The sequence below is a fragment of the Mus pahari genome, chromosome 11 (genome assembly GCF_900095145.1).
Source record: "Mus pahari chromosome 11, PAHARI_EIJ_v1.1, whole genome shotgun sequence".
Classification (NCBI taxonomy): domain Eukaryota; kingdom Metazoa; phylum Chordata; class Mammalia; order Rodentia; family Muridae; genus Mus; species Mus pahari.
The window spans coordinates 9890387-9903073 of NC_034600.1; the positions used below are offsets into that span (position 1 = coordinate 9890387).

Consider the following 12687-nt stretch of genomic DNA (forward strand, 5'->3'; position numbering starts at 1 on the left):
GCCTTCCCCTCCTATCTCATCACATACACAGCCTGGCCTTGCCTTCAGCTTTGCAAAAGTGATGAAGTGGCCTAAGCAACAGATGCAGCCGACTTAGTACTGGACCTTAAAAGTCTCCTCTACCTCTCAACCATCCAGATCCTAACAATACACAGCTAATCCACAAATTATGCAGGAGTTCCTCTGGCTCTGAGGATGTAGTTCAAGCAACCAGACACATGGGTTTTGCTAAATTCTTTTATTTTTGTTTAAATTTTCACTTCAATTTTAATTCTTGAAGAACAGCCCCGACAACATATACCGCACTCATTATAAGAAGCAAAGGTTATATCAAAAATTATTAGTATAGAATCACAGGAAATCTGGTTTGGAACCAGAAAAAATACAAAACAGATATAGATACATAGACACAGGACAAATTTTTTATAATTATTTGGAAAATGTTATTTCCCCCTAATTCTTGTTCATTTTTGTTTATGCGCATACGATGTTTAAATTTTACAAAAAATGAAAATAAACACTAGTATTTTACAAAATGAATAACAATGTTCAGTGTGTGTTTCTACATAGGATTCAGTCCACTTCCATATGAGTAGTTTTCTGTACAGAATATATCCACATCCATCCACAATAAATCCTGGAAGGTCCATCTATTTTATTAAATTTCTCATGGTCCTCTCTTCCAAATCTTTTTTTTTTTTTTCATTTTGTCACCAGACACGAGGTCCTTTTTCTTTCCTTTCCAATGTACTTACAGATCAGATCCTAAATGAGTCTCTTTTTCTCCTGGTTTGCAGCTCAGGTTGCATTCCTGCAGTGGGCTGCTCCTGTTCCCAGCCCTCCTCCCCTCTGCCTGGCCTGCCTGGTCCATCATACCAGCATCCCCAAAGGCTTTTCAGTCCTTGGTCAGGGAGAGTTCTCTTAGTCTCTAGGGATTCAGGGAGCAGGGGCAGGTGGGAAACACCCAAAGTCTAGGAACACTGGATGGACATGTAAGGCCAGTTGAAACTGCTCCCTGACAGCAACATATCTCTGATGAGAGTTTCGATGGGAGTTTTACCTACCAAACGTACGAAGAAGAGTTGCTCGATGACAGAGGAGGACACTGTGCGAAGAGAGGGCAATCGCAGCAGCAGTTTGCCAAAGCGGCTGGGCTGGTTGGGGTACTGGCTCCTCACATACTCCTCCAGTGCACACTGTGATTTCTCCTGCAGGCTTTCGATGTGGGCAGCATCCGACAGGCCACAAGCATCTGCCAGAGCAGCCACCGGAGGGAGAGACAGGGAAAGGGAACAGACTGTTACACAAGTGAGCAGGAAAGGCATACAAATCATTAATATTTTGAGGAGAAAAGGAAATAGAAGAAAAGGAAAATAATTCCTTCCCTCCATGCCTCTTTGCCATTCTCTTTCCCATCCCCTACACAAGTAAAAATAAATTCAAGCCTCAGCATGCTTGGGAGAACAGGAGAGAGATGCACATGCTCATAGAGGTACAGCCTGGCCATAGCTTTGTTTCCCCTCTTTCACCGTTAGATTAAATAATGCATGATGGTGAATCCATGCTTGCTGTGTATTGCAACCTGTTCTCTCCTTCAGGGGACCACATTTCTGGTTGTGCGCATTAAAAGAAAAGCATTTGCCCCTTTTTCTCTTGATTTTGGGGTGCTTGGAACCCCTGAAGAAATATCCTGCCTTGGAAACCCATTTTTAAAGGCTTCTTCGAGTCCACACCCCCCCCCAAGCCAGCTGACCCCAACCAGCAAGCTCAAGGAGAACCTAGATTGTGTAGTGGATACATGTGGCAGGGGGTAAGGGATCACAAGCTGGCAGAACCGAGAATCAGATCAAGCCTGTGCTATACCAATATAGAATTTGAGATCAACTATATATGCAGGACAGAGCCCTGCAACAAATCCTCAGCGAGAGTGGACACTTCTATCTTTCTTAGATCAAGTAATTGAAAATTGGTCACATCTCTGTAAGCTGTATAATAATCAGGAGGAATATGGTTCAGTTACTCCAGGCTACAGAAAGGGAACATCTTCAGCAATCAGACCCAAAGCTAGGCTAGAGGCAGCTGATGCTTCTGTCTCAGAACTGGGTAGGAAACTGGGAGGGATGTGATGGGGAGAGATAGGATTCCTACAGCAGGGGCCAAGAGAGAAGGGCACAAGGCACTTCATACAATAATGGCAACTGAAAACCTTTGTGGTTATTTCAAACCAACCAAAGTTCTTTTGGGTCATCTAAAAATATTTCAAGACAGCAGATTATCCTATATCCACTAACCAGGGCCAAGCAAAGGAATAGGAACGTGGAATCAGAGAAACAGCGGCCCTTCCCCCTCATTTCCTATGTTACTTCTTAATACAAGTAAGATGCATTTTAAAAACAGGAAGATCACAGAGGAACCCTTAGCCAGTCAGGAGGTTGGCTAGAGATCAAAGACAGCATTTGCTAATATATACATCTGGGAAGGAATTTATGTATGACAACACCTGTAACAGAACATTGTATAATGGGGAAGTGTGACCCTAAGAAAAACAACAAATTATTCAAAGCAAAGCACTCTGTCTGCTGTTTCCATGTTGTATATCAGCTCAAGAACCAGGCTTTACAAAGCCCTCCGCCACCTTCATCTACAAGGGTATGGCCTTAAGCAAATATTTAAATAAAACTGGTGACATAATTCAAGAACTTCTGAGGCAAGTCTCCTTTGACCCCAGGTCGAGTCGGGGGTTCCTCTCAGATGTCTACTCCATCCAGCTGGTGCAGTGCATCCATGCTGGTCTGAGCTGGGATGCCAGGGAGATTATTATGGCCAGCAAGACCAGGACAGGAACACATCCTTGAGGCGTTAGTACATAGATAGGGGACTCTTAGGTCAGCCCTTGGGCCTGTTTTCTAGCCTAACTTTGCTGAATGGCCATCATACAGACTTGTGTGTAATGTATCTACATATATCTTGCATTGCATACATTTTCTGTCCCTCACACCAAGGGATAGTCTTAATCACAGACAACACAATATGAGAAAGACAATATGAGATGTTCCCTTAAATATCTATATGACATCTTCTTAAATCAGTAAAACATCGGGGTCCCTGGAGCAAGTCACTTCCTCATTCCTTAGGCAACTCCAAGGAGAAGTCTAGACAGGTACACTTGGGCGCTACACTGGCTGCTTTCAGGCCCTTCTACCTTTGAAATGGAATGCCTGAGACTGAGGCTGCCCCTTCAGGTACCAGTCACCTATCCCTGATGGTCTTTATCATGCCAGTCATCTATCCCCATGGCTTTTATCATTGTGAGTCCTAGTTCAGGCTCACCTCCACACACTACGTAATCATGCACCCCAGTAGCAGGATTCTCCCATTTATAGACAGACAGAATGAGTGTTTGAATCAATTGGTGGGTGGTGATGGTAAAGAGAGGTGAGCGAAGGGTGTAATTTAGTACATATTTGCCCCCATGAATTATACTCCAGATAAGAAAAGGAGCCAGAACATAGAAAAACCATGTCTCACTTTTTATATGGTATTGTCAATGTGGGAACCTTTAATATTTCTTCTACAGTATAAGGAGAAGAAATTATGTAAATAAATAACCATTACTGCTCAGGCCCTCCCGGCTTAGCCTTTGTAGAGCAGAGAATATATTTCATGTTGTGCATTCAGAAGAGTTTAGTGTTCAGGAAATATAGATGTAATCAGCTGCCATAACTAGAAATCAAAGTTATTATTGTGCAGAAAATGGATTTATTGTATTTATGTTAACTAGACGGTTCTTTTCAGAGGCAGTCTCATTTATTTGAAGGGATATTTAGGTGTATGAATTAAAGAATTTTTTTTCAAAGTAAGTTCAGGTCATGACCTAGTCTTTGGATGATGTCCAGAATCTTAAGGATTAAACACACCATCCGGAGGCCAAATGTGAAAACCACCACGGGGGACGCTCATGCCAGCTTCAAATACTTAGTCAGGGCAAGCCATATTGGACAATATGTCTAAAACTGTCTTTTCCATCATTCAGAGTTTCCTTAAAAGTTGGATGGCATAGGGAAGGCTTCCCATGGGTTCTCTTCCTCCAATGAACCCCTTCTGGCTAGCAATCAAAACAAGTTTAGTCAAAAGTGGAAATGTGTTGTATGGAAGGGGGTGGGCGAAGGGGGGTGAATGACTACTGATAGGTTTATTTCCATTTTCAGATATTCTGTCTTTGATTTTCCAACAAAATAATGTTACTGTTCATGTCTCAGCATCCCCTGTACCTTGAAGACTTGGTTCAAAAAACTCCTTTGGGAAACTTTTTGTTGTTGTTGTTGTTTTAAATGAAGGGACTCTTCACAGGAATGCTTTAGGATGGAAAGTTTAAAAACAAAGGTGCATAATTCCACAATGTTCCCTGCAGCCCACACAATCCTAGGCCTGCCTCCCCCCTCTCTCTTTCTCTGGGAACAAGACCAGCAAAGTAAAGGATATTTGGAGAACTTTAGGGACATAAGGAAAAGAGAAGGGAGACCTTTGCTGAGAAAACCTCTGTACGATTCCCCGGCACACACTTCTGCTTTAAGATACTTCACTGGGTGGGATTTTACAACCCCAGCTTCTCCACGCTGGCTCCTTTCCTGGTGGATTTGGCTAAATGGATGGGTAGGAGAGCACCAGCCAGGCCTGGGCCTGCCAGAGTCAAAGGACCCTGCTCACTGCTTCCCAGGCTCTTTGTCACTTTTGAAAAACACATTTCCATCCAGAAGACTTATTAAGATAAAATGCATTCAAAGTCGGAGGAAGCTATTCAATAAATCTTCCATTTGTTTTAAGCTTTACACTTAAAACCCTTGCAAAGAATGACTCCCTCCCTCACTAGCAGACCTGCATTTGCACTGAAAGTAAAAAGGGAGGGGGCAAGTCCAAGGTGGCTCTGGCCACCTTGCATACAAATGAGCTGCTCTTCTCTAAATAAATTATCTGCTGCTCAGATCGATAGTAATACTACATTTGCTACATTAAAATATTGTGCAAATTTTAGTGTCGTTTTAATACAATGTAAATATGACTCCCCATGCATGGAGGTTGAAAAATCTTGATAGATTATCTCACTGCTTCCTGTTTAACAAGGCCTTGGGAAAAAGAGTTTTGCCATCTCTGCTCATGAATGGTTTTAATTTGGCTTTTGGAGGGCCTGACTAGGATAGATTTATTAGAATGGTTTATTTGTTCTCCTAATCTAGGAATTAAAAACAATAGTGTCAATAACGGTGGTAAAATTGTATCTAACCTTGCTTATAGTGGGCAGAGCCCAAGATCCAGCTAAGAACTGCCCGAGCAGAGTTCTTTCTGGCTTTGTTTGTATTTCCCTGTTACCTGCTGTCCCTAGTGTGTATATAGTTCCCTCTTGTAGGTTCCAACAATAAAAAGCGGATAGTGTTCTCACAGGCTTAGACCAGAGCCCTTCAAAGGCAACGTTAATGCACTTTCCTGGAAGTTAATTTGAACCATCTATCATAAGAGAGATTGTTAACATGCATGCTACCACCGCCTACACTTAATTTGATATTTTAAGGCATCCTTTTAAATTTCCAGTGTTTGTGTGTTTGCATAGCTATGAAATTTATCTCCCGGCCCGGAGTGCTCTCATGCTTGCGGGTTTTACAGTATTGCTTTTGTTTTTTATCTTTCTTGTTTAGATCGAATCCGTTTTTTATGACCCTCAATAACCTCAGCAACTGCAAACATGAATGGTTTCCGATAAGGGAAAATCAAGCAGCAATAAAGCGAGATTATTTATGATTTATTTGTGCGTATTCTTCCCTTTCCGCCTCTGTCTGTGTCTCTCTGTCGGGAAACTCATCCAAGGAGAGTGCCACACAGAAGCCACCTTCCCACGTTCTCTTCTTCCTTCTGTATCGTTCCTCCCACAGAAACACTGAGCTCTTGTACACACACACACACACACACACACACACACGGAGAGTTCACACACAGAAGCTAGACGATCCACAATGCCCAGCCTCCCCAGACACAGAGTCGCCTCACTCTCGGGGCGCGCTGGGTCCAGGCCATCCATCAGGCCAGGCCGCTGGCCTCACTGAGCTTCCTCCGCTCCAGCACCACTACGCTCCCAAGATGGCAGCGGCGCGGCCGGCGACAACCACACACCCGGGCTGCAGACCCTGGGCAGGCCCAAGGTGGCTCGAGCGCCCGGCCTCACAGCGACAGCGGCGGTGCAGGAGCTGCAGGAAGCCAGGGACTCGCGCACCGTGCCCACCAGCTCCCCGCACAGCCTGCCCTCCCCGCGACCGCATCCTCACCTGACGTGAACAGTACGATGGCTTTGAGGCAGCTGTACTCGGCAGAGTCGACGTGCAGCGCCTTGAGCTTCTCCACCTGTTCCTGAAAGATGCGGATGTGGTCCATGAAGGCCACGACGCGGTCCGCGGACATGGGCGAGGCGTGCAGGCCGGCTGCGGCCAGCAGCGGCGCCACGTGCAGGGGCATGGAGCACTGGGCCGCGTTGAGCACGAACAGCTCGCTCCAGGTGAGGCGTAGCAGAGACACCTGGTCCGTGATCTGCAGATCCGGGAAGAACGGGATGTTGCGGGCCCACTCGACGGCGCTGAAGAGGAGGCGGGCGGCCAGCTCGCAGATGTTCTCGATGCCCATGATGTTGTTGGGCTGCATGCACTGGCTGCCATAACGCGACGTGGGGTAGGGCTCTGCGCGCAGCAGCAGAGAGATGTAGCCGGACAGGTAGCAGTGGCCATTGAGAGGATCCCCGTTTGTGAGTGCATACTGGCCTGGATTGGGCTGGGTTGGAGGCATTCTTCCTCGCTGAACCGCTGATAAAAAGAAAGAGAGAAAAGAGGCAATGTGCATCCAGGGGGGCTTGTGAACGTCGCCGAGCCGCAGCGCGGACCCAACGCACTGTGGTTCTTTCCTGCAGTCACTCGCTCCCGAAGCATCTTCTCCTGCTGGTTCTTACTCACAGATCACACTGCCAGGAGATCTAGGGTGAAGTCATCTACCTTCACCGGCTCCATGTGTCCATGCATAGTCTGTATCTATCCCTGGCTATTTTAGCTAGGGAAGAACTAGGCCTGACTGCAAGGCCCCCAGCTCAGGATGGCTAAGAAAGTACCACCCAACCTCCCAGCTACTAAGAAGCAACACAGATATAAATGAAATCCTTTCAGAATGATGCAAATCAAAGGCTTTCTTTTAAAAGTGAAACCTGAGAAAGCCACAAACCTTAGAGCACTCTTCACTTGCAAAGAAGCAGCAAGTGTATAAAAATTTCCCATAATCTCTAAAGTGCTACAGAATAATTTTTAAAAGATATAAGTTATATATCTTACTGAGTTGGACTACCAGCAAGCATTACACACACCTCCTCCCATCTTCCCTCCTACTGATTGCCCCATACAAATTTCTCACTATTAAAAGAAACAGAAAATTTTAAAATTTCAAGAAAAAGTTCAACTTACAGTAGCCAAACATATTGAAAAAAAGTAGGAACTACAATTATTGTCTGTCCTGTGCGATGCCACTGCAACCTGCAGCCAGCTTTGCCCAGTGAATGCGCGAGCTTGCAACTGCAAAAACACTGGATTCATTACCCATCTGAATGCAAAACGTAAGCATGCATGGAGTTCTTAAAGCTGACCAAAGTTTGGTTTTTTTTTTTTTAATGTGCATGTTTTACTTCAACAGTGCCAGCATTTTCAATTGCCATGTAAACAAAGACAACTCTAGGGAAAGTTAGGACTACTAAACTGCCATCCCCCAACAAATTAGTAGAGCTAGGTCCATGTCCACAGAGCTGTCCTATCTCAGGCTCTACATTATTTTCTTTGGTTCTAATTTCAACAAGAGTTTCAGTGCGGTTTACGCTCTTTGAAACACAATGGTTAGAATACTTTTTCTAATTATAGTTTGAACTTGGCAGTTATTTTTCAATTAAAAGAGAGCACAATTCAAAGTTGTTGGTTTTTTTTTTTTTTTCAGATGCCTGCACAATCTCCCTGGAGCTAGCAATGAAGTTGTCATATTTGCCTTCTCCTTGAGATCTGAAGGAATTCAATTTCTTTTCTTGTGGTATATAAAATATAATTTTGAAGTCAATTACAAGAAGAAGTAATCTAGAGTCTTCGAAATTGACTGGTTCACTAATTTGACTATAAGATATGTTTAATGATTGTCAGGAGATAAACTTTAACTATAAACCGCTAAATATATTTGAAAGAAAAGTGTTCTATCTCATGCCACATGAACATGAAGCATAACCAAATTAAGCATCAAAAGTTGTGCTTAATAAAAAAAAAAATCCCACACATCGATTAAATGATGCAGAAGCTCAAGCCAGCTGCAGTCTGTGCATTACAGCCAGATCAGAAGGATCGGTAAATGCCGTTGTAAATTGTAATTTGTATGCAGTATTTAAGCAGAGGGTGGAGTTTGATGAAGAAATAAAACGAGTATCAAGCTTTAAAAATGACACTACTATGAAAGCAGGGTTCAGTCACAAACTTTCCTTTCAAAGTATAGGGGTGAAAACAAGGCCACAGCTCGGGAGGAGGCGGCCCCAGATCCCTGAAGAGGAGAGGGAGCCAGTGAACAGGCCAGAAGCCCCCCTTCCCCCCTAATTAGACCTACAAGTGCAATAAATCTCACTCCTCTTTTTCCAAGCTAAGCTTCCTAAAGGATGGTGGCAGCAATGAATCTATGGTTCAGGGTCCTCCAGCCCCAGTCCTCTCCCATTATAAATAAAAGGTACGATGAGGCAGAGGAGAAAGTGGAATGGGAAAAACAAAAAACAAAACAAAAAAAAAAACAAAAACACACACGGAAAGAAACGGTTTTCTGCGGAAAATCAGCACCCCTCCCAAGTTCATGCTAGCACAGCCCCAAGCATCCTCACACACAAGCGGGAACGAGACACACACGGAGCACATCCAACAGAGGAAGGGAGGGATTTTTAAGCTACAGCTCACGATCCCAGGGACACAATCTTGAGCAGGCAGCGGGCGGGGTGGAGGAGCCGGGGAGAGGAGCGCAGGCCGGGAGGGGGAGGCAGCGGCAGCGAGCTGGGAGGGGGGGGGACGCTGGGGGAGGAAAGCAGCGAAGATTGGGAAGCCCGGACCGGCTGGGACCACAGAAGCCCCATCCCCACAGCCACAGGCACCAAGGCGATAGAGAAAGAAAGAGCAGGGAGGCGGGCGAAGCGCAGGGAGAGAAGCAGAGAAGAAATATTCACCTTCCCGCCTCATGCCCACTTTGAGGCACTTCTTGAGGCGGCAGTATTGGCACTGGTTGCGATGGTGCTGGTCGATGGGACAGTTCCTGTTGGCACGGCATGTGTAAGTTAAGTTCCTGCGGACGCTCCTCTTGAAGAAACTTTTGCAGCCCTCGCAGGTGAATTGGCCGTAGTGCTTGCCACTCGACTTGTCCCCGCACACCACGCACTCGATGTGCTGCTGGCTCTGGCCTGAACCGGGCGGGCCCTGGCCCTTGTCCCCCGCCGTGCCGGGGGTGGCGGGCGCTCCGGGCTGGCCCGGGGTCTGCGGCGTGTGCGGCGCGCCGGAGCCCGCCTGCTGCTGCTCGCCGCCGCCGCCGCCGCGGGCTGCCTGCGCTGCGGGGTTGGGGCCGCCGGGGTTGCCCCCGGCCACGTCGTCCTGCGGATCTCGCCAGCTGCTAACTACCATTGCCATATCTTTGGGCCCAGGGAGCGCTGGGGGGAGCCGAGCTGCTCGCCGAGGGCCGCGGGGCGCGCGGGCGCGCTGGGAGGGGAAGGGGAAGGGGAAGGGGGGAGGGGGAGGGGGCGGGGGGCCCACCGGGCGCCCCGGGGTCGCCGGAGCCGAGCCCGAGCCGGGCACCGGCCTCTGCCTGCGCCGCCGCCGCCGCCGCCGCCGTTACTGCCTCAGCCGCCCCGCTGCTGCTGCGCGCCCGCCCGCCCTGCTGGCGTTTTGTTGTGGTTCCTGCTGTTTTCTTTCTCTCTTTTTGCAGCCCCCCCAGGCTCTCAGGCTCCCCCCCCAACACCCCTGCTCCCCTCGCCCGCTCCCCCCGCACTCCGTTCCTGGGGGGGCCTCTCTCTCTCTCTCCCCCCTCCCCACCCCCCAGCGAGCGAGCTCCCTTCTCTCGCTTTTTTCTTCTTCCCCAACTTGCAAAATCAGAAATGGCACAGGCGGCAGCCGGGAGCGGCGCGGGGCGCAGCGCCGGGGGCGGCGGGCATGGGCCACGGCGCGCGCACACTCTCGCCCTCCGCCTCGCCCGCACCCCCGCGCACACACACACTCGCACACACACTCGCTCACCCGCGCCGGGCGCCCGCCCGCCCGCCCGCCCGCCCGCTGGCCGCTGGCCGCTGGGGCTACGCGCAGAGCGCGGGCTGAGCCGACATAGAGGAAGCGGCGAGGGCGGCGGCGGCCGCGGAGGAGGAGGTCGCGGCTGCAGGCGCTGCTGGAGGAGCCGGCCGCCGCTGCGAGCTCCGCTGGAGGAGCCGGGGCCCGGGCGGGAGTCCGAGCCGGAGTCGGGGCCGCAGCCCGAGAGCGAGCCGAGGCCCGGGCTGCCCGTGCCGCCGCCGCTGTCCTGGCGGGAGCCCTCGCCCGGTTTCAAGAGTGCGGGGAGCCGGGAGAGTCGAGCAGGATCGGGACGAAGCTGCTGGCGAGGATCAGGGCGCTCGGGTGTCTGGGGGCCAGGTCCAGGGCCGGACGCAGCCAGCCATTCAGGAAGGCAGCGCTGGAGAGCGGGAGGCAGCCGGCGAGGAAGATCACACACTTTGCTCTTTTTGTTGTGCGGGTGGCGCCGGGTTCTCTCTGCCTTCTTCTTTCGGGAGGTGACGGAAGGGGGAGAAAAATACGAGATAATTCACGCCAGCGACGAATTCACAGCGAAATAGGAAAAAAATAAAAATCAGAAGAAAATGCTTGAGAAAATAAGGAAAAAGAGAAAGCGAGAGAGACATCCAAAGTAGGTCGAATAAATAATCCTCTTCTTTTCCTCTTTCTTGCTTCTTCTGCTTCTTCTGCTATAACACACAGAGCTAGTTAAAAAACCCTGGAGATCGCCCAAAAATGTTCTTTTTTTAGTATTTTAAATAAGTGCTCTTCAGCTGGGAACCAACACCCTCCCTCCAAAAAAATCATATATATATATATATATATATATATATATATATATATATATATAATAACGATAAGAAGAATACTGAGGGGTGCCTCCTTTTTTTTCAAGTTTAGTCTTCTCTCTTCTAGAGGAAAGGAGTGAAAGAGAAAAGGAGGAGGGAGAGAAAGAGGAAGGGCGACAACTAGTAGAATATGTAAGGAAAAGAAAGGGGAGAGATAGGGCAAGAGTGGGTGAGAGAGAGGAGAGGAGGGAGAGAGGGGCGAGAGGAGAGGAGAGGAGAGGAGAGGAGAGGAGGAGGAGAGGGACCAAAAAATTGAATGCGTTTAAACGGGAGGACACTCAGAGCAATGTTTCCGAAAGGGGGATCTGCGCGAATGTCTGTATATAGTGAACTTTGACACTACTATTGAAACTGACACGTTTCTATGGAGATCTCTGCCTTATATGGAGCTCGTGTCAAGGAGCCAAGAGAAGGGCTGCTGGCAACTGATAATCAAAGGCGACTGACTGGTCAGAGCCCTGAATGGGGGGTGGGGGGGGAGAGAAAATGGGAGGCTAAGGTTAGCCAAGCCTCCTGCACGCCATTGGTTGGAAAGTCCTTTTCCCCTCCCCCCAGCTACCTACAGTCTGGGATGTCGAGGGGAGGAGAAGAGAAAGTGAGGGAGGGGGGGTGTGCTTCTGACAAGCGTAATTTACATTGAGATCGCCCTGCGCTGCTATTTACTCTGAGACCTGATTAGTATGGGTCGTGTATGGTCACACACACACACACACACACACACACACACACACACACACACACGAGGGGGAAAGGGATGATGAGGGGAAAACCCGTTGTGATGGGAAAAAACCAGGAGAAAGAAATTACTGTATATCTTACGAAAACTTTTCAGAATTAGGTTTTATGAGCGTAAGGAGTGTCACTGAAAACGTTAAGAAAAAAATTAATGAGGGAAAAGCTCCATCATTTTAATGATTTGTGAAGTATACTTGGTTTAGAATCTTAGTTCACATTCAATATAATCTTAGTCTGTGTCCCGCTCATTTTATATAATTATAAAAAACCTCCTCATTTAAAAATCTGAAGTATATCATAGTTTCGGAGGCGTAATTACGACAAAGCACACACATGAAACTGCAGCCACTGCCACAAATTCGATCCGAATCGATGATTCCTATTCACCCCAAAGATGATCTTAAAAGAAACTTTCCAATCAATCCCGCTTTTCCTTTTTCATCATTCTTATCCCCGGGATGCTCAAACTCCAAACAATGCTTCAATGATTATTAATAAAGCATTTGTAACTCCTCATATTGTTGTGGGGCGGCTGTTAGTGCGGACAAGTCAGTCACAGGAAAAGAGCAAACGAAAGAGAAGACCGGGAAGAGGCAGAGGGGAGGAGGGTGGGACGAGAAGTGGGAAACGGAGGGGGAGGGGGAGAGGAGAAGGGGGAAAAGGAGGAGGAGGAGAGGGAGGGAGAAGGAGGAGAGGGGGCGGAGGAGATCAGTGCTTCCATTCTTGCATCTTCAGTAAGAAAAACAAATGTGCAAGGCACTGAGCCA

At 48.2% G+C, this 12687-nt stretch overlaps 2 protein-coding genes across 4 annotated transcripts; one reads left to right on the plus strand and one right to left on the minus strand.

Annotated features, from left to right (window-relative positions):
- Nucleotides 1–223: 223 nt before the first annotated feature.
- On the minus strand, nt 224–11153 carry Nr2f1 (nuclear receptor subfamily 2 group F member 1). 3 transcript variants are annotated; one of them, XM_021208265.1, is made up of 3 exons: nt 9257–11153; nt 6315–6842; nt 224–1252 (listed from the first exon to the last, which is right to left on the minus strand). In XM_021208265.1, the coding sequence occupies exons 1-3, from the start codon at nt 9708–9710 to the stop codon at nt 972–974; spliced, it is 1263 nt and encodes a 420-aa protein (XP_021063924.1). In that variant the 5' UTR covers nt 9711–11153; the 3' UTR covers nt 224–971. The 3 variants fall into 3 exon arrangements, with proteins under 3 accessions (XP_021063924.1, XP_029399860.1, XP_021063928.1); XM_029544000.1 differs by having other exon boundaries at nt 6315–6839; nt 9257–10022; XM_021208269.2 differs by lacking the exon at nt 9257–11153 and adding an exon at nt 7488–7893.
- On the plus strand, nt 10175–11182 carry LOC110329255 (translation initiation factor IF-2-like). The gene has a single exon (XM_021208832.2). The coding sequence runs from the start codon at nt 10175–10177 to the stop codon at nt 10895–10897; it is 723 nt and encodes a 240-aa protein (XP_021064491.1). The 3' UTR covers nt 10898–11182.
- The last annotated feature ends 1505 nt before the right edge of the window (nt 11183–12687 follow it).

Bases quoted from the DNA above. Each gene is read 5' to 3' on its own strand.
- LOC110329255 (XM_021208832.2), top strand. From the start codon at position 10,175: ATGGCACAGGCGGCAGCCGGGAGCGGCGCGGGGCGCAGCGCCGGGGGC.
- Nr2f1 (XM_021208265.1), bottom strand. From the start codon at position 9,710: ATGGCAATGGTAGTTAGCAGCTGGCGAGATCCGCAGGACGACGTGGCC. The intron at 6,843-9,256 runs GTGAATATTTCT...TCTTTTTATCAG, and splicing joins AGTGGGCATGAGGCGGGAAG to CGGTTCAGCGAGGAAGAATG. The intron at 1,253-6,314 runs GTGAGGATGCGG...CTGCTCTGGCAG, and splicing joins CATCGTACTGTTCACGTCAG to ATGCTTGTGGCCTGTCGGAT.